Below are 26,625 nucleotides of genomic sequence, written 5' to 3'. Positions count from 1 at the left end.
TAAATTTAAAAAACAAGGTTTGCCTTCAAGAGAAAAAAAAATAAAACATGGTGGATTAACAATCAAGATGGAATCACTTCTGTCTCCACAGGTACACTGGGTTAAATAAAAATGCGTTAGTAAAATTAATTCCACTTGTTTCCTCTTTGTTACTATCATTACTAAGAAATTTTAAATGATAGTTGGGAACAGTGGCTCACACCTGTAATCCCAGCACTTTAGGAGGCTGAGGCGGCCAGATAACTTGAAGTCAGGAGTTCAAGACCAGCCTGGCCAACGTGGTAAAACCCCCTCTCTACTAAAAATAAAAACATTAGCTGGGCATGGTGGCAGGTGCCTGTAATCCCAGCTACTTGGGAGGCTGGGGCAGAAGAATTGCTTGAACCTGGGAGGCGGAGGTTGCAGTGAACTGAGATGGCGCCACTGAACTCCAGCCTGGGCAACAGAGCAAGACTCATAAAAAAAAAAAAAAAAAGCTAATTAAAACAAATTTTAAATGATATATATGGCTTGTGTTAGGTTTCTATTCGATAAGGCTATTTAATAAACATCATTACCAACTGACTATTTCTGCAACGAAAATAGACAATGAAAACAGAAACACCAGTTAAAAAAAAAGTAAAGCAAATAAATATAAAATAGTTATTTCATTTTCCTTAAATGATATTTGAAGAAAAGTTGGCTAAATTATTAGCTAAACTAATAGAAGAAGACTTTTTAAAATTCTGAAGAGAACTTTTAATTATTTTCAAGAGTTTTCAATGTTTATGTCCCTGGTTCTTTATCATTTCAAAATATGAGTCCCTCCTCCCTCAGGTAATGCATCACTAGCTCCACATTCAAAGTTATCCACAATGATTAGACTTTTTCCGAGAGTATGATTTTCTTGAAGTCAGAAAGCCAGCATATTGAAAGCAGGCGGGTGGTTATATGGGAGTAAGAGCTGATATGAAGTAGACCTCACCGAGCAACGGACAGTGAGAAAGCCCAGGGCATGCACAAGCCTTTGAGAAAGAAAAAATCAGGAACAGCCAGAGGCAGACCCTTTCCTACACCTATTGATACTACCAATAGCTATCTACACCTGTCAGTAGGTGATACTGTGGGCCTCAAACAGCCGAGGTGCTACCCAGAGCACACAGAGGCCAACAGAAAGAACCATGCTTGCTGAGCAAGGTGCGCCTCTGTGGTAAGTCCTTGGGAGCCCGCTTGTTTCTTTTTGCTCTCATGGAAACCATGGTTATTCTGTATCAAGAGAGGTCCACCCGCAACACACTAATGGAGTATGGATTTCGCAAATGTTGGGAGGTCAGGAACTAAAAAGAATCAGTAAAACATTCTATAATGTAAGGTGACTGGCTACTTACCCATTCACCCACCCATACCTATTCATCCAATTATTGAGCATTTATACGTGCTGAGAAGTCAGCAGGGCAGTGGGAATTAAAAGTCAAATCCACAAGGAAACAGGTGATTTAGATCAATTAAAAGAGGTTAATAACCTATGAAATTTATTATTCCAATGACAGTATTGAGGCAGAAGAATAAGGTCTGGAGGCAGGGAACCTAAGGATGTTTCAGCCCGCTTCCTAGAACTAAATTGAAAGGAAAATCCTAACTTTCCACACCTAAGTAACAAAAGGACCAGAGGCTACTCCCTTTGCAAACCCCCCACCTTTTCTGTGTGGCCGATGGGAAATGGAACAGTCATTTTCCCATCCAACAACAAATCAGAAAATCAGATTGACTGCCGGTCCAGTCTTTGCAACTTTGTAACTTCACCCCAGCCTCTGAATGGTTGCTGTCCACAACCAATCAGACTGATTGCGGGCCAAGTCTTCCTTTGCATAGAAGTGTAACTTTGTAACTTCACCCCACCCATCTGGTTGCTTTTTGCAACCAATCAGATGTTTGCACAGGAGTGCGATCTTGGTAACTTCACTTCAGCCTCTGGTTGGTTGCTCTCTGCAACCAATCAGACTGATTACGGGCTACCACTTCATTTACATGAGGTGAGTATGAAGTAATCAATGGAAAACTTCTAGAGGGTATTTGGACCCAAGAAGATTCTTGTATCCAGGCCCTTGAGCTCAGGCCCACTCCCACACTGTGGAGTGGTTTCATTTTCCTTCTCTCTCTCATTTTTTTTTTTTTTATTTGAGACAGAGTTTCGCTCCTGTTGCCCAGGCTGGAGTGCAATGGCTCGATCTCGGCTCACTGCAACCTCCACCTCCTGGGTTCAAGCGATCTCCTGTCTCTGCCTCCCGAGTAGCTGGGATTACAGGCTTGCACAACCACACTAGGCTAAGTTTGCATTTTTAGTACAGACGGGGTTTCACCATGTTGGCCAGGCTGATTTTGAACTCCTGACCTCACAGGAGATCCACCCGCCTCAGCCTCCCGAAGTGCTGGGATTACAGGCATGAGCCACCGCATCAGGCCACCTGTACTTTCGTTTTCAATAAATCCCTACTTTTGTTCTGTTGTTGCTTCCTTGTTCACTTTGCTGGACATTTTGTCTAATTCTTCGTTCAAAATGCCAAGAACCTGGATAACTTGCAGTCACGACCCTCTACCAGTGACAGTATACACCAAAATACAACTTACTTTTAAAGGAATTTAATGGATAATATTAAGCTTATGAAGTTTACCAATGAAAACCAGGAACATGAATACACGTGATCGGACTGGATGAATTGGGAGCTAATTCTTGAGACAAAGGTAAGTTGTGTTCCCAGCTACTTACTCATCTAATCAGATAAAGAAGTTAAATCCTCCTTAACATGGTCTGGATGTGTGTCCCCTCCAAATCTCTTGCTGAAATGTGATTCTCAACATGGCAGGTGGGGCCTGGTGGGAGGTGTTTGGGTCATGGAGGTAGATCCTGGTTGTTTAAAAGAGTGGGGCACCTCCCAGTTCTCTCTCTCTCTCATTCCTCCTCTTGCCACGTGATGCTCCTCCTCCTGCTTTGCCTCCACCATGATTGAAAGCTCCCTGAGGCCTTCCTCCCCAGAAGCCGAGCAGATGCTGGCACCACACTTCCTGTAGAGCTGGCAGAACCGTGAGCCATGTAACCCGTTTTCTTTATAAATTATGCAGTCTCCGATTTTTCTTTATAGCAATATAAGAACAGACTAACACACTACTTTTCATAGGGGTTCAGCAACAAAATGAAGTAAACGCCAAGTACCCACATATCTTTAAGTCAGATGCTAGCCAAGGTGACCAGGTAGAATGTGCTAGGAAGCTGTGGGACCAGTGACTGCCCATCTCCCACCTCAAAAGAATAAAAGAGGAAAATTAATTTGAGGAGGTCGAATTCTTAAGCTAAGAATTTAAGGCTGAACTCTTTAAGCTATGTGAAAGCGAATTCATGAGAATCACTTATTCATGTGAATTCTTAGTGACAGACCAAGAAGAGAAACTTGTACTTTGTTGGTTTGGTGAGGCAAGGACTTATTACTATTTCCTGTGGCCAGACGTGGATTGTGCAGGAGAAAAGCCGGCGGGGTCATTATGAGGGACCCTGCCCAATGAGAACATTCAGAGTCAACACAGTAGTTGCTCAGGAGGAAAAGACAGGAGGCATTCAGTGTTCTGCAGGTGAGAAGTTCCCCCAAATCCACATGAAAGTATCCCAGGGCTACCTGCCAGCTTTGGACATCTGCCCACGAGAATGAATGCCGGGTTGCCTCTGCCCCAGTCAACCTGGTTCTTCCTGCCATGCTCTTCTCATCTTTACCCCATACTGTAAATTCTGAGAGACCCAATATAGCAGCTCTGAAGTAGAAGAGGGTGTTGTTGAGGCTCAGAAAACAATACCCCAAAGTGAAGGCCTCGGAAGTAACCTCAGAACCAAGGTCTTTGACCTTCTGCCCTCCTGTCTCTCACTCCTCATTCTCTCCTGATGAGAGTCACAGACATCAGAACTCCTGTCCCGCAAAGACAACTATGAAACTAGAAATAGGACTCTAACCCCTCCCTGCCTTTCTAAGAGCTGCCCATAAAGAAATTCTCCGGCCTACCCTTCTCTCCAACAGTAGCAGGTCATAAGACCGTATGGGTCTTGTCCCATACCTGGGAGGAAGAAATGGTACAAGAGAGGCCAGGAAGATCTGAACAGACAGGCCTTGCTGGGTTCCCCTCAGCCTACTAGCATTCACTCATATTCTTTGTCCAATCAGTTTTACACGGCTGCCCATTCTTCATTAAACCTAAGCATTAAAATGGACAGCTTTCCTTGTATCTTTGGATCTTTGTTCTGAAGACTCACATCTCACATAAAACTTTGATTAACTCTCAGTTATACTTTTCTCTTGTTAACCTGTCTTTTGTTATAGGAGTGTCTGCCATTGACACCCTTATGATGGGGAGGAGCGGGATCACACCCTTTTGCCCCTACAATATAAAGCAAGCAAGAAGAAAGTGACATTCTCCTCTGCCCTAGTAAAGGGTTCTCAGTGTGAGGTCAAACTGAGTTTAGACAGGAGAGGTTTTACCAGTTTTGATATTACAATGAACTAGACTTTGAAACACACCCTCCTCTCCCAAATACAATATAGCTTGTTTATTACCTGGTAGCAACATTACAGACTGTTAGAATGGAATGTGGTTTTACATATGGGAAGGAAAGAAGTTGAGATAAAGCGTTCAAAACAAACAAACAAACATCCTACAAGTATTCAGAATGCTTCTTCTTCAGTTACTATCCAGATAAGTCCTGCTCCACAATGAGATACCACTTCACCCCCAATAGGATGGCTATTATAAAACAAAACAAAACAAAACAAAAAATAACAAGTGTTAGCAAAGATGGCACGAAATTGAAATTATTGTGCACTACTAATGGGAATGTAAAATGATGCAGCAACTATGGAGGTTCCTCAAAAAAGTAAACATAAAATTACCACGTGATCCAGCAATTCCACTCTGGGTATATACCCAAAAGAATAGGGTACTCAAACAGATATTTGTACACCCATGCTCATGGAAGCATAATTCACAGCAGCCAAAAGCTAGAAACAACCCAAATGTCCATTGACAGACGAATGGATAAACATGTAGTATATTCACACAATGGAATATTATTCAGCTATAAAAAGGAAAGACATCCTGTCACATGCTATAACCTGGATGAACCTTGAAGACAGTATGCTAAGTGAAATAGGCCAGCACAAAAGACAAATACTATATGATTTCATTTACAGGCAGTACCCATACCCACAGTAGTCAAATTCATAGAAACAGAAAGTAGAATGGCGGTTGCCAAGGGCTGAGGGAGGAGGATGGAGAGTTCAGTGTTTCATGAGAACAGAGGTTCAGTCTGGGAAGATGAAAAAGTTCTAGAGACAGATACTGGTGATAATTGCATGACAATGTGAATGTACCTAATGCCACTGATATGCCTAAAATTATTAAAATGGAAAATTTTATGCTACCAATATTTTACCACAATTTTAAAAAAAAACCTGTTAAGGGTACAAAATAGTGTTAGAGAAAGAAAACCCTAACAAAAGACCAGAGGATTTAATCTCAGATGAGCACAGAACTGAATTTCTGGGTTTTTTAACCTGTTTTTATAGATCAGTAGATGGTTGGTAGCTTGGTTTGTAAATAATATAGGATTCACTTTCAAAAACTTGCCTCGAGGGGATAACCACCTAAGAATGACAGTCAAGGCTGGAGGAAAGAAGAAAAACAACTCATATTGAAAACACAAGAAGACAAATGGTCAAGGCAGGAGCCCAGGTGTACGTTGCAGATAGAATTTTGTGATCCTTATAGTACCCATCATGTGTCTGCAAAGAGTACTTAATGAATTGGGTCAAGTTTTCATCATCAGCCTCTCTCAAACTCAACCCTCTTTTTCTCTACACGGCTTGAACACTAGTGGAGGATGAAGGCAGTAATAGGATTGTCTTCTAAATGAATTCCATCTCCACTTCACCCTTCAATCCCTTAACCCCTCCTCTATTATGAGGACACATCAATATTCTACAACGACATTTTGATGGACGTTACTTTACTCTGCAAAAAATTTTAATATCTCCACTGCTGTCTGAAAAGCATAGATTCTTTAGGCTCTCATTCACTATCTGGCTCCTCCAACCTATTTTCCATGTTTAGCTCTCATTACTTCCCTAAATGAATGCTTCCCAATTTGCCTCTGGATTCACAAACACGTTTTTCTAAGGTGTATCTCAAATATCATCTGATGCCCTTGGCTTGCAACCCACACACACACACACACCCCTTACTATTTTAAGTGGTTAAGGGTTTCCAAAGGATTAACAAAAAATGAAAGAGAGCTCACAGAAGCAAATATACTGAGGATCATATTAAGTGAAAAATCATCTTTTTATTTACAATTAATTGAGAATCACAGAAACAGTAAGCTTTTAAAGAATTTTGGAGTTGGAAAGGTGAGGTGGTGGCAAGGTAGTAAGGGAAGAGAAGCAGGGCTGTCATTAATTTGTGCTGGCATAACTAGTTACCTGTATTTTATTATTTATTTATTAGTTTTTGAGATGGAGTCTTGCTCTGTCGCCCAGGCTGGAGCACAGGGGCCGAGCCTCTTGAGCAGTGGGGACTGCAGGCGTGCACCACCACCCCCAGTTAATATTTTGTATTTTCAGTAGAGACAGAGTTTCACCATGTTGGCCAGGCTGGTCTGGTATCAAACTCCTGACCTCAGGGGATCCATCCGCCTCAGCCTCCCAAAGTGCTGGGATTACAGGCTTAAGCCACCACACCCAGCCTGGTATCTGTATTTTAAAAGTAAAATGACTCACACTATGTACAAAAGTCAATCCCATGAGGATTAAGGCGTTAACTTTGAAAAGCACAATTTAAAAAGGTTTAAATGAAAATATAGGTATCTTTGTGAGCTTAGGAGTAGAAGAGGATTATCTACACAAACGCAAAACACACAAACCATAAAGGAAAATACTGCAAATTCTGACATTAAATCTCGTCTTAAAACTTCACTTGGGTAACTTAAAACAATAAAAACACAAGCTACTGGCCGGGCGCGGTGGCTCAAGCCTGTAATCCCAGCACTTTGGGAGGCCGAGGCGGGCGGATCACAAGGTCAGGAGATCGAGACCACAGTGAAACCCCGTCTCTACTAAAAATACAAAAAATTAGCCGGGCGCGGTGGCGGGCGCCTGTAGTCCCAGCTACTCAGGAGGCTGAGGCAGGAGAATGGCGGGAACCCGGGAGGCGGAGCTTGCAGTGAGCCGAGAACGCGCCACTGCACTCCAGCCTGGGCAACAGCGTGAGACTCCGTCTCAAAAAAAAAAAAAAAAAACAACACAAGCTACTTTAACAACACATATGACAAAGGATTAGGAGCCATAACACAGGAAGAACTTTTATGAGTCAATAAGAAAAAGACAACCCAATTAAAAAAGTGGGCAAAAGTCATGAGCAGGTATTTTGCAGAAGAGAAAACAAGACTGCCAATAAATGTGTATTTTCAATGTTCATTGTCACACTAATCAGGGAAGTATACATTAAAACCATAATGAGATGCCATCTAAACCCACTAGTCGGGAAAAACCTAAGTAGTTTGGGAATGCCAAAGGTTCACCGGGATGTGAAAAAAAATGTTAAGGGCACAGATTCCTTGGTTCAAATTCTGGCACTTCCATTTACTACCAGATGGGAAAGCAACTTAGCCTCTACAAGCCTCTGTTTTCCCAAATACAAAATGAGGGATAACACTAGTACATACTTTATTGGGTTTCTGGGGGCATTAGACAAATTCATACATACAAAGTGTTTAGAATAGTCAGTGCTGGGCATAGTAAGTACAGAATAAGGTTAGCTCATTGTTCCCGTTATGACTATCATCTTCAGTACTCGTGGGCACGGAAGCTGGTTCAGCCACACAGGGAAACCCATCTGGCCTTGCTGTGCAGGAAGGAGAAAACACAAGCCCCACAGCGTGGCTGTTCTACCGGCACATGACCTGGAGAACCTCCTCTTGACAGAGGAAACAGGAAGTAGAATGTTCATATAAGCATCACTGTGACAACAAAATAAGGAAAATAACACAAATGTCTATTTAGAGGAGAATAAATAATTTGTGGTATATTAATATGATGGATGGAAGTAAATAAACTGCAGCTATAGGCAGCAACATGGGCCAGGCTCACAAACATCATGCTGGCGGGGAGAAGGCAACTTCCGGAAAAATACAGAGAGGACAGGGGCAATTACAAAGTTCAAAAACAAGAGCAGTTCAACAAGATACTGCTCACAGTGTTCATGTATTCGTAAATATCCCTAGAGAAGAGCAAGGCAGCAATCAATTTAAAACTCACAATGGTATTCTTCAGGGACACTGGAAAGGAGGATTTAATCAAGGAAGAGTGATACAAACAGCACTGATAATTTTTGGGGGGTTTTTTTTGTGTATGGTTTTTTTTTTTTTTTTTTTTTTTTTTTTTTTTTTGAGATGGAGTTTCGCTCCTGTTGCCCAGGCTGCAGTGCAATGGCACAATCTCGGCTCACCACAACCTAGGTTCAAGGGATTATCTTGTCTCAGCCTCCTGAGTAGCTGGGATTAAAGGCATGCGCCACCATGCCTGGCTAATTTTGTATTTTTAGTAGAGACGGGGTTTCTCCACCTTGGTCAGGCTGGTCTCGTCCGAACCTCAGGTGATCTGCCTGCTTCGGCCTCCCAAAGGCTGGGATTACAGGCAAGAGCCACCGTGCCCAGCCTGTTTTCTTTTTTTTAAATCTAGATAGTGGGTAAACAGGTTTTCATTGGGTTATTCTTTAGCTTTTGTATAGATATAACATATTTTTGGCCTGGCACGATGGCTCATACCTGTAATCCCAGCAATTTGGGAGGTTGAGGCAGGTGGATCACCTGAGGTCAGGAGTTTGAGACCAGTCTGGCCAACATGGCGAAACCCCATCTCTACTAAAAATACAAAAATTAGCCAGGCGTGGTAGCACATGCCTATAATCCCAGCTATTCCAGAGGCTGAGGCAAGAGAATCGTTTGAACTCGGGAGGCAGAGGTTGCAGTGAGCCAAGATCACACCACTGGACTCCAGCCTGGGCAACAGAGGGAGCTCTGTCTCAAAAAAATAAAACAAAATAATAAGCTGGGCGTGGTGACTCACGCCTGTAATCCCAGCACTTTGGGAGGCTGAGGCAGGCGGATCACTTGAAGTCAGGAGTTCAAGACCAGCCTGACCAACATGGAGAAACCCCGTCTCTACTAAAAACACAAAATTAGCCGGGCATGGTGGCACATGCCTGTAATCCCAGCTACTCAGGAGGCTGAGGCAGGAGAATCACTTGAACCCAGGAGGCGGAGGTTGCAGTGAGCTGAGATCTCGCCATTGCACTCCAGTCTGGGCAAAAAGAGTGAAACTCTGCCTGAAAAAAATAAATAAAATAATAATAATAATAGTAATAAATATTTTATATCAAATGAGGTTTAATAAAATTTAATGATATAAGTTAATGATAAATAGTAATATTTAATAATAATATTTAAGAATATAAAGTTTATATGTATCCTCAAAAATCCAGAGAAAAAAGAACTGTAGTTATTACTTTAAAATAGCTACAATTACTATAATAATCAATTACTACAGTAATCAATTTCAAGTGATTACTGTAAAATCACTTGAAAAATACCTTTGTAATATTCATTCCTTATTTCTCAGAATTTACCATAAACAATTGCAAAGAGATACACAAACACTCATAATTGCATTTCATAGCTATCTGCTTGGAGGTGTTAGGCTGGAACTCTTGGAGCAATGCAGCCCAGGAAGCAAGCAGAGAGAGGAAAGGGGGAGTCAGGAATAGAATGTGGAGATTTGCCCATGCTAACGGTGGCCAGAAGAGAAATCACCAGACGACTGTAAAGCCACCAGTTCTTTCCCCTGTCGCGCTTGCAGGTCCCTTCTGCACACAGTGCCCTCATCGCCGCAGGGGCTAAGACTTCTCACCTCCGAATCCTTAACATCTGCTGACCTCTCTCTTTGCCTCCAATCTTCACCTCACCCTTCTTCAAGCCACTCTCCACAAAGCAGCCAAAAACCAAAAGCACGTCGTAAACTACAATTCTGTTCGATCATCACTTCCTTACTGAAAGCTCTTCCACGGGTCCCTACTGACCTAGGGATAAAGTAGAGCCTGTCCTATGTCCTTAATAAGGCTCGTGTGACTTGGCTCCTACCCACCTTGCTGGGGCACACCACCCCTCAGCTCATTTTCTGAAAGCAGAAGGCGTCCAACTGTGGTCCAGACCAGGAGCATTAGCATTACCTGCGGGCTTGCCAGAAATGCAGACCTAGCCCAGACCTACTAAATCAGAGTAAGCTATGGGTGGGTCCAACAACTTGAGTTTCCACAAGGCTTCTAGTTGATTCTAAAGCACATTAAAGATTAAGCATCTATGGTTTAAAGCATGAATGACAGGTAATTATAATTTGAAGAACAATTTGATAGGAAAAATCGCAAAGTACTATAGCATAGTTGGGGGAAGCACACATGACTGCCACGGATAAAATTTCTGCTCTGCTTCTTCCTAGCTTTGTGATGCCCAGGAAGTTACACAGCTGGCCTCAGCATCTTGCAATGCTTGATAGCAAGGATCCTACTACAGCAAGACTGCTCAGATTTAAATCACGGCTCTAGGCTGAGGTGGGGGGTTGGGGGGCCGTCGCCTGGGAGGTCAAAGCTGCAGTGAGCCCAGATTGTGCCACTGCACTCCAGCCTGGGTGACAGAGCGAGATCCTGTCTCGTTTAAAAAAAAAAAAAAAAAAAAATCATGGCTTTACCTCTTATTAGCTGTTGACCTTCAGTAAGTCACTTACTTTCTCTGAGCCTCAGTTGTCTCATTTATAAAATTATAAATAGCACCTACTTCATACAATTGTGAGGATCAAAGAAGTTCATATCTGTACTATGTTTAAAACTACACCTGATACACAGTAAGCACTGTGTTATTTATTGTTACTACAATTGTTATTATTTTCACAGAGGCCACATTACATTTTTGGAAAGAGTCAACACAATGCTAATGCCTACAGAAAGTAAATAAAATCTACCCCCTTTCATAAGGAAAAACTCTCCTTACCTTTTTTTTTTTTTTTTTTAGGTAAATGACTTTTTTTTCCTAGTACACCATTTACCTCTCTGAGTTTATTTCCTTCCAATTAGAGAGTACTTAACTTGATGCAATGACCTCTTCCTAAGAGTCAAGGTATCTGCCTTTAAGGGGTCACTTATTTCAGACACATTAATTCTTTTTGTAGCAAAGTACGTACAAGATTAAAAAGGGATTTACTGAACATGATCCCTACACTAGGGAAAATATTTTTGATTATTCTACATATATATCCACATTAATCTAGCTATAAATTCTACATGTAAAAGTGCCACCAAGGCAACTATCTGCACAGTCACTGAAAAGGATGATGAAAGTATCACAATAGAAAAAAATCTGCATAACAGGAGTTTGCACCTCTTTCTTCTGACTACTGAGAGTTAACACTATGTCCCTCTGACAAATACCTGAGCCATAACACATTCAATGCACTATAGAGTCTATCGAACATAAACCAGTATAACAAAACCAGTTTTGTTGTTGTTGTTTATTTGTTTTTGTTTTATTTTTAAGACAGAGTCTTGTTCTGTTGCCCAGGCTGCAGTGCAATGGCGTAATCCTGGCTCATCGTAACCTCCACCTCCCAGGTTCAAGCAATTCTCCTGCCCTAGCCTCCTGAGGAGCTGGGAATACAGATGCCTGCCACCACATCTGGCTAATTTTTATATTTTTAGTGGAGACGGGGTTTCACCATGTTGGCCAGGCTAGTCTGGAACTCTTGACCTCAGGTGATCCGCCTGCCTTGGCCTCCCAAAGTGCTGGGATTACAGGCGTGAGCCAACGCACCCAGGCATCACAGTTTTTAAAGACACAATAATACATGGATCTCAGTAACGTGAAATTATGTAGTGACATTTTTTTCAAGGGTTCACCTCATAATTTATTCTGATATAATATTATATAAAGTTATATAATATAAGTTATAAAATAGAAAAGACAGGAGTTAGAAAATTTAAAAAATAAAATATATGGGGACAAGTCACAAAACCAAAGTTAAAATATAGGGCTCATTACCAAGAGTTCAAGGTTACTTGGAACCATATAGATAATATATATCAATTGAAACTGACTTAGAAATCAGTTGAGTCATCATATATTTTTTGTGGATTCTGAAATCCTCTGCCCCAGTCTCTCATAGAGGTAGATAAGAATCAGGTATGGAGTAAGTAGTCTTATCTGTGATTATCCTGATTTCTCAAGGTTTTTAAAACCAGTTTCCTGTATAAAATCAAGTTAAGATCATTTTCATAAAAAAGAACAAAGAATGAGCATTTAATGCTATGGGTGGGACTAGATTTTTATTAGCCTGTGATAGCCACATGTTCCATGATTTTTTGTTTCTTTGTTTTTCTAAAACACTAAACCTCAAACAGGAGGCAAGGTGAAGGATTTTGGCAGAATCTCTTTTCATAACTTTTCTACTTTAAAATGGAAGTCACAGGTTACAAAAAACATTCTGTCGACTCTGGGTTCCAAGGCATCTCCTCAAGGCAGGACATTTTATATTGAGGTGAAAAGAAAGATTAATAAGTTAAGATTACTAAATTTTTAAAGGACATCAGTGAGCCGTGGAAAGTCAACCTGGATAACACATGTTTTGCTAGCCTAACACTACGTAATTTCAACTGCACAGAAAAGAAAGGTAACAAAGTAAGTTGTATTTCACAACTAAAAACCCACAGAGGGGGGAAAAAAACAGCTAATCGAGTATTTTTAGAAAAGCATGCAGAATTCCTTGTTTACAACAAAGTACAATACATGAAGCTTTTTGGACTGTCTGAAAAAAGAAAACATTAATTGCTCAGGTTAACACTTAAGATCCTCTAAGATAAGAAAAGAAAAAGTTTTCGACTATAAAAAGCATAAGGTGAATAAAATACAGCTTTTCCCTCCTGTAGCTGTAAGTATTAGCCACACAGGTGCTGACAAGGATTCTGGACTTGAGGAGGCCTTCTAAGGAAATCCTTACAACACTCACCTGGACAGTCCTCTGAGTGCCATCAACGCTGACGGACAATAAGGGCAAAGCCAGGTTCCACGTGCTGGTCACATTTAGTTTCGACCCATCAACTTCCACCTGTTGTGACACCAAATAAGACCATTACCATGAAGAAAGACAGAAAACTGATCTCAAGTTCATTGCTGCATACAAAGCAGCAGCCATTTTAAACAGATGGCTCCCAAACAACCTGTCATGTTTACTGCTCCAGCCATGAAAGACAGGGTCCAACAACAGCGTCTTCCCAGTCATCTCTGGGGAGAGGTGAAGGACCTGTGAACAGCTGCCTCTGGGTACTGAGGCTTCAAGTGATTTCCGCAAGTAACAAACAGCCTTCTAACTCGAAACCTATCTGGACATGCTACATTTACTGCAATTAGACAAGTAATGCATATAAATTCCAGTGACATCTTGCAACCCACACAACAGGGCTTGCATATAATATCCTCTCCAAGGACCAAGGAAGAACTTTTTCTCTGTTAATTTTAATGAAGGACTATGCATTGTTATCTTAATTAAACAGAAGCTTTAATTAGACAAAATTCTTTGGTGTTGAATATCAAAAGTCCATTCAAACTTTGCAAAGTTCTGTCATATTTCTGTCAATCATAAATGACTGACTTCATCCAGTCATCTTTCATGAATATGCAAAAAAAGACCCATAATCTTTCAAAACAGGGATACTCGTAAAAGAAAAAAAAATAATTTCCAAATAAATATAAAAGTAATGGAAATTTAAAAATCATAGCTAATTTAAAATGAAAGTACCATCGTTTTCTTTCTTTCACTCACTGATGCTTATTCCCTAACTCTTTAATATGAGAGGCTTACAGATGACATTATTATATGGTAGACAACCTAACAAGGGGATACTTAAGCTTGCTCAAGTTTCCAAATAAACCTGCAGCAGAACCATGATATATGATCCCTAACAATTCCCCCACTATCACTTATTTCTCTTAAAAGATACTCATTAAAATCAGATTAGTATCCCTTCTCCTTTCTGCTATTTCCCCTTCTGCTGGACCCTTGGGGACAGGTCGGGAGTGGCAGTGGACAAAGATTGCTGAAAACATTCTGACATGTATCAGGTGCCCTAAAAATATCCAGGTGAGAGGTCTGCTTCTGGGACACAGTGTAAGGGAGGCTGCAGGCTTGCAGTGAAGCCCAGGGCTCAGTTTCGTGGCATTCTGAATATGGCGTGGCAGCAACAGCACAGCATGGCTGGAGGGAGGGGCTGGGCAAATAACCCAAGTACATCATGATAGGAATCCAGAAGCTCTGACCAGTGAAGACCTGGGTCAGGATGAAGACCATACAGTATGCGGAACACCACGACTGCAGGCAAATACAGTTGATCCTTGGAATCCATGGGAGACGGGTTCCAGGAGCACTACTCCCGCCCCGCCCTGCAGATACCAAAATCCGGGGATGTTCAAGTCCCTGATAGAAAATGGGGTAGTATTTGCATCTAACCCATGCACATTCTTCCATATACTTTGAATCATCTCTAGATTACCTATAATATCTTTGAATTATAATACCTAATACAATGTAAATGCTATCTAAATCGTTGTTATACTCTATTGTTTAGGGAATAAAGGCGGGGAGAAAAAAGGCTGTACTATTCAGTACAGATCCAAATCTTTCCCTCCCCGCCCCCCTACCCCAAATATCTGCAGTTGGTCGGAGCCACAGACGCGGAGCCCATGGATACAGAGGGCCGACCGTAGTAGATCTAAGGACAGCAGAAGCCTCCTCAAGGCTTTCAGAGCCTAAACAGAGAGAGTCATTACTCAGTGGTTACCAACCCAGGCCCTCGTAGCAAAGCCTTAGGGGGACTGCGTGTGAGTCTACGTTCTCCCCACGCCAGCACCGCGAGGCAGATCTGACCATCATTCCCAAAGGCCCCCCTCACTGCTCCCAGACCTCACCTCAGTGGAAGCTGGGGATGGAAGAAAACTGAAACACATTACCCCAAAGAGACTGTTTAAACCAACAGAGGCCAAGATCCTGTTTACTCCCATATTTTTCTTCCCACCATCCACTACTAAAGGTAGAGGGCCTCTGACGAAGACGATAGGTGATAGAAAATACAGTACATTTTGTCATCTACATAATGACTCATGAGTAGAAATTTGCAACTTCACTACACAACTGAAACAAGGAAGCCATCATGACTCCAAATCATAAGCTGAAACCTATGTGCCAGTACTAAGTGGCGAAAGGGAATGTGCGGAAAGCCATCACAGGCCTTCTCAGGCTTCCAGCGATACACAGATACATAATTCTGAATAAGAGGTACAGTGATTCTACTGAGGCTTGCATCCAAGCGGGGAATCCAGATGGAAGTATAGGCCATAGGAGAAGTAGAGAATGTCTCTTTGAACCACGGGTTAATACCAGAGAAAGGTGGGCTGGCTGAACCAAAGAATCCTTGTTACTATGCCAGATCCACTGTGCACACGCAACTCTTCAGTCAAGGGTGATTGAAGGGGCAGATGTAGAGTGGAGGTAGCATTTCGTGATAGACTCTGACATGAAGAACCAGCCTACCCTTTCAAACTAAATAACAGATTTGGTGAGAAATGACTAAGTAATAAGTCAAAAAAAAAAAAAAAAAAAAAGGCTGTAGCCTGCTGCACCCATCCTCCCGCCCTATTCCAACATAAACAACACTCAGAAAACAACCAATACTGGATGTCTGCATACAATTTGGAAAAAAAAAAAAAAAAAAAAAAAAAAACTCAGAAAGAGGTAAATTAGCAGCATATAACACAAGAACTACTCAAAGAAACACAGGAAGAGTTCAGATAAATAGTTCTCCAAAGTCTCAAAGGCAACCATAGGAAATGTGACCCCTCTTAAAAAAAAAAAAAAAAGAGCTCAAAGAAGAAAAACAAAGGTTCAAAGACAAGATTATACAACAACAGAAGGAAATGAAAGTCAAGCTGATAGAACTCAGAAAAAAATGGAGAGAAAAATAACATTATTGAGATAAAAGCCACATTAAGAAGCAACCAAAAATAGAATAAACGTGACTAAAAAGAAAGATAAGGATGGGAGAAATCATATAAAATGAAACAGATAAGACTAACAATATAAAACCAATTTACTGAGAAGACAACAGATATAGAGGAGGAAGCGGGGTAGAAAGAATATGTAACTCTCCAAAGAGGCTCACAAAGCAAAAAGAACAAATGTACATTCAAAGATATATAATAGGATAAAACCTGTCAAAATAAATAAAACCTGGAATTTGTGGATTGATTATGTTTATACAACTTTAAGGCTAAAGAAAGAACCAGGCATGGTGGCTCACGCTTGTAAGCCCAGCACTTTGGAAGGCCCAGGCAGGAGCACTGCTTGAAGCCTGGAGTTTGAAACCAGCCTGGGCAATAAAGTGAGACCCAGTCTACAAAAAAAAATGTTTTTAATTAGCCAGGCATGATGGCCAGTGCCTGTAGTCCCAGCTACTCAGGAGTCTGAGGCAGGGGGAGATTGCTTGAGCCCAAGCCTTCCAAGCTACACTGAACCATGATTTTGCCACTGCACTCCAGGCTGGATGACAGAGCAAAATGCTGTCCAAAAAAAAAAAAAAAGAAAAAAGGAAGAAAAGAGAAGAGAAGAGAAAAAGGAAAAGGAAAAGAAAAAGACTGAAAAGAAAGTGTGGAGGTATTAAGTTAGAAATAAAAAACTCATGGGCCAGGCGCAGTGGCTCATGCCTGTAATCACAGCACTTTGGGAGGCCAAGGAGGGGCAGATCATGAGGTCAGGAGTTTGAGACCAGTCTGACCAACGTGGTGAAACCCCGTCTCAACTAAAAATACAAAAATTAGCCGGGTGTGGTGGTACACACCTGTAGTCCCAGCTACTCGGGAGGCTGAGGCAGAAGAATTGATTGAACCTGGGAGACAGAGGTTGCAGTGAGCTGAGATCACGCCACTGCACTTCCGCCTGCACAATAGAGCGAGACTCCATCTCAAAAAAATAAATAAATAAATAAATAAGAAATCATGTATACGAAAGGAAAAAAACTCAGGTCAGCCTAATTTCTCAAAAGCAACACAGATACAGAAGACCACACAGCAATATGGTCTAAGTACTAAAAAAAGGAAATGTCCCCCAATTTTACACCCAGCAAAGGTATCCTTAAAGTATAACAAATAAATATATATTCTGTAGAATGTAAAAACGTAGTGCCCCTTCTTTAAAAAAAGTCATCTCTATACGTATTGATTTGAAACCATTTTCAAGAAAATACAGAATAGTGTATACAGTGTGCTATCTTTTTTTAAAAAAAATAACTATACATGTGTGTTTTTAAATGCAAAGAGTATCTCTGGACAAATGTTTAAGAGGAACAGAGTAGCTAAGGAACAGGGATGAAAGGAAGGCTTGTTTTTCACCACAAATCCATTTGGACTTTTTACCGTATATACATACGGTACTTTAATTTTTTTTTGAGACAGAGTTTCACTCTGTGGACCAGGCTGGAGTGCAGTGGTGCGATCTTAGCTCATTGCAACCTCCATCCACCTCCTGGGTTCAAGTGATTCTCATGTCTCAGCCTCCTGAGTAGTGGGAATTATAGGCGCCTGCCACCAGGCCCGGCTAATTTTTGCATTTTTAGTAGAGATGGTGCTTCACTATGTTGGCCAGGCTAGTTGCAAACTCCTGACCTCAGATGATTGGCCCGCCACGGCCTTCTAAAATACTGGGATTACAGGCACGAGTCACTACGTCCGCTCTAAAATTTTTTTTCAAGCGAAATGTGCTCATTTTCTGTCATTATAATATGCAATCAACAGCCACTTCAGACCTCTCACTAGTAGGCACACAATAAATAGTAGCTGTTTTTTCAAAACTGCATTTTAGTTAACAGGTGGATACTAATTTCTATTTCTCTGGTTGTAGATTTACAGACTTCAACTACAACACCAAATTTTACAATGTGTTTCAGATAATCTCTCTTCCTCATCTGAAAAAGAGGGACCTGAACTAACAAGGTCAAATATCTCTGCTACATCTATAATTCTGTGTTTACAAAGCCCTTTTATTTCAGATGTATTTAGATGGTTAATTTCTTTGTGTGTGTGTGTGTGTTTTTTTTTTCTTTGAGATGGAGTTTTGCTCTTGTTGCCCAGGCTGGAGTGCAAAGGCGTATTCTTGGCTCACTGCAACCTCTGTCTCCCAGGTTCAAGTGATCCTCCTGCTTCAGCCTCCAGAGTGGCTGGGATTACAGGTACATGCCACCAAGACTGGGTAATTTTTGTATTTTTAGTAGAGACGGGGTTTCTCCATGTTGGCCAGGCTGGTCTCGAACTCCTGACCTCAGGTGATCCACCTGCCTCAGCCTCCCAAAGTGCTAGGATTACAGGCGTGAGCCACCGCACCCGGCCCTTTGTTAGTTTTTTTTGAGACAGGGCCTCACTCTGTCACCCAGGCTGGAGTGCAGTGGCATGATCATGGCTCACTGAGCCTTGCCCTCCCAGGCTCAAGTGATCCTCCCACCTCAGCCTCCAGTGTAGCTGGGACTACAGGTACAAGCTACCACCTCCAGATTTATTCATTTATTTGTTTATTTTGGAGAGACAGGTTCTCACTATGTTGCCAGGGCTGGTCCCGAATTTCTGGGCTCAAGCAATCCTCCCACCTTGGCCTCCCAAAGTGCTGAGATTACAGGCATGAGCCACCACATCCGGCCACAGACATTTAATTTCTAACAAGGCTATTTCTAATGTTATAAAGTGAGTATTTTGCTCACACACCTCTGTTTGAGGTTAGAACTTTTTAAGATTTTTCCTTTAAGTGACAATAAAAGCTAACAAATCGAATTCAGTGTGGGGATAAAAAGAAAAATAGACCAAAAGTGAAGCGATAAATGACATAATATCCTGAGGCACAAGTAAAATCTGCTCCTTTCAAGGCAGAGACAATATTATCAAAATGTCTTAGCACTGTGAAAACACTGGAATATTTCAAATTATGCAAAAAACTCTGTATTTCAAAAACTATCCAAAGACACAACGCCAGAGGTGTTTAGCAGCAACGCTAACGTAAACAAAGATTTTATAACTTGCCCTTAAATCGACCAAGGACTCAAGTGCACCAAACTTACATTAATTAGAAGCCTGCCCCGCACTCTCAGCAGACGACTTCTTCTCTTTACCAAAATCGAAGCCATAAGCCCAAGTCCTCTTATTTGCTTGCCTCATCAGCCATGCTCTTTCCTTTACTCATATCTCATGCCCTCTCTGCTTCTTAGTTAATCCTTTTAAATTCCCTGTTCTCCAGCTTTCAGTCTACACTGGAGCCTCGCCTCTGCTTTCAAACACATGCAGAACTCCGCAGCTCCGTGTCTCTTCCTTTCTCTGACAGATTCTAGAACAAGTTCTCTGTAGCTATTTTCTTACCGTACACCTTTCCCCATAACCTCCTATAATCTGGTTACTAAAACTGTATTGTGAAAAGTCACAAATATTCAGCAACTTCTTTTTTTTTTTTTTTTTTTTCTTTTTGAGGCAAAGTCTCGCTCTGTTGCCCAGGCTAGAGTACAGAGGTACAATCTTGGCTCACTGCAGCCTCTGCCTCCCAGGTTCACGCAATTCTCCTACCTCAGCTTCCCGAGTAGCTGGGATTACAGGCGCCCACCACCACACCTGGCTAATTTTTGTATTTGTACTAGAGATGGGGTTTCACCATGTTGGCCAGGCTGGTCTCGAACTTCTGACCTCAAGTGATCCGCCCGCCTCAGTCTCCCAAAGTGTTGGGATTACAGGCATGAGCCACCACGCCCAGCCAATTTCTACAGCTTCTTCTGAATTCTCATTATTCTTTGCTTGTCAGCAGAAAGAAGGACCTCTCTGAGGAGGTGATCTTGAGCAAAGACTGGAAGGGTGAGTAGGAATTAGTTAGGCGTGCTAGTGATGGGTGTGTGGGAATATTCTAGAAGGAATATCGTATTTAAAAAAACAAAAACAAGAAACCCCTGAGGTGAGAAAGAGCTGAGCTGGTTTGAAACCAGTGTGGATGGAGCAGAGAGGAGAAGGGGAGGCTGGTTCTTGAAGAACAGGGACAGGAGTGGGAAACATGAATGGGTTCACCTGCTGAGCGCCATTGACTGCTGTCCTTTTTTTTTTTTTTTTTTTTTGTTGGTGGTGGTGGTGGTGGTGGAGTCTCACTCTCTCACCCAGGCTGGAGTACAACAGCACAGTCTTGGCTCACTACAAACTCCACTGCCTAGGTTCCAATGACTCTCTCACCGTAGCCTCCTGAGTAGCTGGGACTACAGGTGTACACCACCATGCCTGGCTAATATTTTGTATTTTTAGTAGAGACAGGGTTTCACCATGTTGGCCAGGCTGCTCTTGAACTCCTGACCTCCGCCCACCTCGGCCTCCCCAAGTGCTGGGATTACAGGCATGAGCCACACTGTCTATTTTTGAAAGATCATTCAGGCTGTAGCTTGGACAATGAATTAGAGGAAATAAAACTAAAAGTCAGGGTGATCAGATCTAGAGCCCTGGTGGTGTAGAGAAGAGGGACATTCAGAAGTAGTGTCAGCTGGAGCGGGAACATGGGACATGTGAAGACAGGAAGGAATCACTGAGGAAAAGGGAGGAGAAGTTATCAGAGAAACAGCAACCCTGCTGCCCAGTGTAGGATGCTCAGCTGGCCGTGGAAGAACGAAGGAGTAAGCAGTTAAGGGTATTCATGAGTGAGTGACTATAATGCCAGGCCAGGGAATCTAAACTGGATAAAGGATGTAAAAACGGGAGTGGTGTCTGTGAATGGAGAGAAAATACAGGGAATAATGATTGTATGGCGACAGAGAGACAGACCAGGAACTGGCTGCTGGTCTTCACATGCAGGGAGAGGGATACAGGGAAGGGGACCTGAAGGTTGCCAAGAGGAAGATGAGGTAGTGAAGACTGATGATGTGATTTCAAATAAGAAAGGGCTTACAAGAAAGAGTGGAACAGTGGTACTGAATGACATGAGGAGGGAAAGTAATCCCACCTCCTGTCTTGGAGGTGCATGTGGTATGAGAACAAAACTACCCTAAGGTTTTAGTTAGGGTAAGTAATTACTGGAACATTCCAGAAAAGACTGATACAAAAGGCTGTTGGTCTGCAAGTGGGCAATACAGGGGGCACAGTGGAAGGGACTGGGAGGCAGTGGAGAGATGACAGAGAAGGGTAGAGGACACAGAATTAGAAATAATGGAGGCTGCAGTGGTTCTCAAATACCACGAATTCTCTCCATCTCCACCGATAACACCTTAGCCCAAACCCCGGCCACTGCATCTCTGAGGCCTACTGCCACGATACTCTGGCCTCCCCACATACATCTTCCATATCTCCAACTGGTTCTCCCCACTACAGCCAGAATAATCTTTGTAAAGATGAAACCAATCATTCACTGAAACCGAGATAAAGGGGAAATAAACACATGGAAATGCCGCCTGTTTTTGAAAAGTGTAAACTCCAACAAAGACATGGAGCATGCAGTGGTTGGTATAAAAACATCATGTGTCTCACCATTCCACCATCACTTAAAAGCTAAATGCTAATTTAAAGTATTGGCATTATAAATTTGAATTAACCAGGACAAGGCTTTGGTGGGTACAGTTCATGAAATTCATCTCAATGTACTCTATTTTCTGAAAACCTTCTCCAGCTTAACCAAACAGATCAGTTTGGTTGAAAATTATTTATAATAAGAATATACATGACAGGAGCAGGCACAGTGGCTCACGCCTGTAATCCCAGCACTTTGGGAGGCCAAGGCGGGCAGATCACCTGAGACTGGGAGTTCAAGACCAGCCTGCTCAAAATGGAGAAACCCTGTTCTCTACCAAAAATACAAAATTAGCCAGGTGTGGTGGCACATGCCTGTAATCCCAGCTACTCAGGAGGCTGAGGCAGGAGAATTGCTTGAACCTGGGAGGCGGAGGTTGCGGTGAGCCGAGATCACACCATTGCACTCTAGTCTGGACAACAAGAGCAAAACTCCATCTCAAAAAAAAAGAAGAAGAAGAAAAAAAGAATATACATAATATGGGCTGGGCGCAGTGGCATAGGCACCTGTAATCCTAGCACTTTGGAAGGCCAAGGTGGGTAAATTACGAGGCTAGGAGTTCGAGACCAGCCTGGCCAAGATGATGAAACCCCATCTCTATAAAAATACAAAAATTAGCTGGGTGTGGTGGCAGGTGTCTATAATCCCAGCAACTCAGCAGGATGGGGTCGCTGGAACCCAGGAGTTGGAGGGTGCAAAGAGCTGAGATCGTGCCATTGCACTCTAGCCTGGGCAACAGAGCAAGACTCCATTAAAAATATATATATATCTTTATATACACACACACACACACACACACACAAAATATTTAAAACAAGTTCGAAAACATGATTTGGCAGGGCACGGTGGTCACGCCTGTAATCCCAGCACTTTGGGAGGCTGAAGTGGGCAGAGCACTTGAGGTCAAGAGTTCAAGACTAGCCTGGCCAACATGGTGAAACTTTGTCTCTACTAAAAATACAAAAACTAGCTGGGCATGGTGGTGGGCACCTGTAACCCCAGCTACTCAAGAGGCTGAGACAGAAGAACTGCTTGAACCCAGGAGGTGGAGGTTGTAGTGAGCCAAGACCATGCCACTGCACTCCAGCCTGCGCAACAGAGCAAGATTCTGTCTCAGGAAAAAAAAAACACACACAACAACAACAACAAAAAACCCATGATTTATGTCCTATTTCAAGAAGGCATCTCCCCACATGTCATAATGCACCTATCACTCTGGATTCCATTAAAAGCATTTCACTGCATTTGTGGTACAAATAACGCTGAAGTGGAAGATTTTCCATGAGTTGTTTGGAACATTCGATTTTCCTATCTACGTCATCATAGGGAAAAAGAAAGTACACACCCTAAGTTAATTTGACATTTGAGAGATATTACTGACATCCTTTACCATTAAAAAACAAAAAAGAAACACTTCCTCAGAGATACCTCATGACATAGTTAAAATATCATAGCTTCTATTACAACAAGCACCTGCTAAACATTTAATTTTATTCAACTTTAGAAATGTAAAATTTACAAAACAAAATATTTGCCAAAAAACCATTTCCAAAAATAATAAACTTTAGGAAGACAGAGGCTGTAAAAAGTGTTTTTGATTCACCTCATAAGTCATCCTTTTTGTCATACACAAATTCTAAGGTCTTTCTTTGTCATCAAATGTTAAGGAGATTAGCATTGTGCAGAGTGAAAATATAAAACAAAAACCCAGGTATTCCACTATTTTTAAAAAGACTTTGATCATATGTCTTGCTTCTACTTCTGAAGACGATATGAAGGATAAAAAACCGATTTGCTAGTCAAGTTTTAACTAATTCTCAGAAAGGAATAACTAGTTCCTGCTTCTTTAATAGGCTTTCATGGTGTATCTTAAAAGTGACTCTTCTGCACAAAATGTGGAAAAAGATCTGTATGTTTCTGATTGCTTTGTTTTGTTTTGGAGACAGAGTCTCACTCTGTCACCCAGGCTGGAAAGCAGTGGTGGGATCCAGCTCACTACAGCCTCAACCCCCTGGGCTCAAGCAATTTGCCCATGTCAGCTGGTTGAGTGGCTGGGATTACAGACATTTGCCACCATGCCTGGCTAATTGTTTTTGTTGTTGTAGAGGTGTGGTCTCACTATGTGACCAGGCTGGTCTCGATCTCCTGGCCTCAAGCAATCCTCCCACCTGAGCCTTCCAAAGTGCTGAGATTACAGGCATGAGCCACAGTTTTCTGATTCAACTTGTGGTCTAGAAAGAATCCTAGAAATAATACACTCCAATTCAATGCTCTCCTCCTCCCATTTTACATCTAAAAAAATTAAAGAGCCATATAAATTATGTAATTTATAGGGGCAATTACTTTGCAATACTCCTTAGAGTATTTCACTTAAGTTCGCATGTTAAAAGCAAAATAGCAAATGTAATCTAAATATGAAGACGTAGTGCTTGTATACAGTAGATGCTCACTGCATACTTGTAAGACTGTTTTAGAGATGGAGACGTCTATTGGTTCTTTTTAGTTCTTATCACTTAACTACTGCTAACAAAAAGTATGATTATTAAATTATATATCAAATAGATGAGGTATATCCCATTTCCCATTAACAAAGAACTTTGTATTCTATGCAGTTAATTAAATTGTGATATTACCACCATCCAACGTTATTATAGTTCACTAAATTCTACATAAACTGCAACTAGAGATGTGAAGCACAAACATACTTTAAAATTCTAAAAAGCCAAGATGCTGACAATAAGCACATAAATTTCCAATTATTTAGTAGATCTAATAACGCTGCTAAGTCACTCGCTTCAACACTTATTTCTAGGCAAAGCATGGCAAAACTCAAACAATTTAATGCTATTATAATAATTAATGATTCTTAATGTTTTAGTATAAACTAGAACACACATTTCTAGGCAAAGCATGACAAAACTCAAACAATTTAATGCTATTATAATAATTAATGATTCTTAATGTTTTAGTATAAACTATAACACAGTTTTAAGCCTTAAGATAACACAAAAAGGGGAGGCTTTCTTTACCCTGCTCTCCTATTTCCTAAAATACTATTTCACAATAGAGCTATTATACCTCTAGTGACCTTCCACAGGGAAATGAGATGGTTGTTTATACAAACAAAAGGAGGCAACCCGTTTTTGTAAGTTTGCTCTTTATCCCCATCACCTTGGAAACAGCCCTTATCTCCCAAATATATATGTAATAATGACCAAAACATCAAGAGGAATTACACACAATGATGGTGAAGACCTGTCAATCTGTCACAAAAGATTATACTAAATATTCATGTGTTATAAATGTAATTAAATATATCTCAAAGGATGTGAATTGCAAAAACAAATTTTAGGTGCTGGTCTACAATCAGGCAGGTTGGCTAGTTTCTGTTTAATTATCACCTCATTAATTGATCAGTAACAACTTTAATTTCAGGTTTATGGTTTACAAAAATATCCTACATTATTTTGCCCACAGTTTAATTATGGTAGTAGTTTCTTTTGGATTGGTGTGATAAGGTCACTCTCTGCAGATCACACTGTAAATTATATCAGCTTAGTGAATAACTCCAGGTAGATAAGCTCCTTACATAAAGAACAATTGAAACTGCCTTTCCCTCCCCTACCTGATCGTGGTGGAATCCTGCATTTCTATGCAGTTTTGTTGTCAATGGTCACAATGCTTGTGTTTGATCCTCAGTTCCACAAGTTACCTACGTGTTCATGTCTCCACTTTCTCATACGTAAAATGCATATTCATGGAGTGGTTGTGAGGAATGAAGTCAAGCCCTTAGAACAGCACCTAGTACATAATAAGCCCTCAGTAAATGCTGGTTGTTGTTGGTAGTTCAACTTAGTGACGCTCTGTACTCCTCCCACAAAAATGATTATTAGAGATCTATTTTTCTCCTTTTCCAACCATGCCTACTTTTACTGTTCTTCAATTTTTCTTGTTCTTCCATTAATATCTCTTCCATTATTTATCCTCTTAATTTCATCAGATTCCTATTAGTATTTCTTTTGCTTTTCATATGTATTTTGCTACCACTGATGTCCCCCAATAAATCCCATTACCTAAGCTGGTGGTTTACCACCACAGAACACATCTATTAACTAAGTGGACTAAAAGACTTCCATAAAAATGGCTACGTATTTCCTTTTCCTAATTCCCATATATTGTGACTGTGGTGTGCTGTTTCTTGTTAATCCAGCCTACTTTATATTATTATCTGTGAGCTGCTTAACATTCTACTACTATCCTTAAGCACTCAGAATTTCCCCTAGTAGTCCATTTCTCCTGGCCAATAATAAATGTATTTGATATTCTGTTTTCTACGCTCCTATCTACCAAGGATTTTCCAGCAGGTTTGCATTCTGTTTTTTAGCCTCTGTGGCCACCAGTGACATTATTTCTAATATGTACATACTAAAATATTAATTATATTTTTACATTATAATACAAATAACATATTTAATAGTTTTATGTTTGTATCTTAAGTTTATTTGCTACTACAATTTTATTCCCAAAATAATTGGTGGATTACAAATCTATTAACAGGATTCTTTTGTAAGCATGAACAATAAAACTCCTTTTTCTTTTTATTTATTTGCTCTCGTGGTTTGTCCCAATTTCTTTGATAGGTAAAGGTGAGATATAGAAACTGATGCCCCAGACCCACTCATCACATCCATCCAGGGAATAAGCTAACAATCAGCCATTTACTCTGTGCCCTTTACATCTCAAGGAAGACCCTGGTTTAAAAAACAACAACAACAACAAAAAACTATCCATTAGGTTAATCATAATCAAGCATGCACTGGCACTTGTAGAGAGTATATAGGGCACTTATCAGCCCTGTAAGCCACTGCCATGACCTTACTTTTAACTGTTAAGCTTACAGTTA

General features: G+C 41.1%; 1 protein-coding gene across 3 annotated transcripts in view; it reads right to left on the bottom strand.

The window, feature by feature from the left end:
* The window catches only part of PCCA (propionyl-CoA carboxylase subunit alpha), a 438,112-nt gene that overhangs the window by 89,027 nt on the left and 322,460 nt on the right, over positions 1-26,625 (bottom strand). For all 3 annotated transcript variants that reach the window (XM_050765975.1, XM_050765974.1, XM_050765976.1), the window contains one exon: positions 13,119-13,217. In XM_050765975.1, the coding sequence (XP_050621932.1) occupies positions 13,119-13,217 (99 nt within the window). The remainder of the gene's footprint in view (positions 1-13,118; positions 13,218-26,625) is intronic.

The sequence above is a fragment of the Macaca thibetana genome, chromosome 17 (genome assembly GCF_024542745.1).
Source record: "Macaca thibetana thibetana isolate TM-01 chromosome 17, ASM2454274v1, whole genome shotgun sequence".
Taxonomy (NCBI): domain Eukaryota; kingdom Metazoa; phylum Chordata; class Mammalia; order Primates; family Cercopithecidae; genus Macaca; species Macaca thibetana.
The sequence above is the reverse complement of the archived record's forward strand: the minus strand, read 5'-3'. Positions and strand labels throughout refer to the sequence as shown.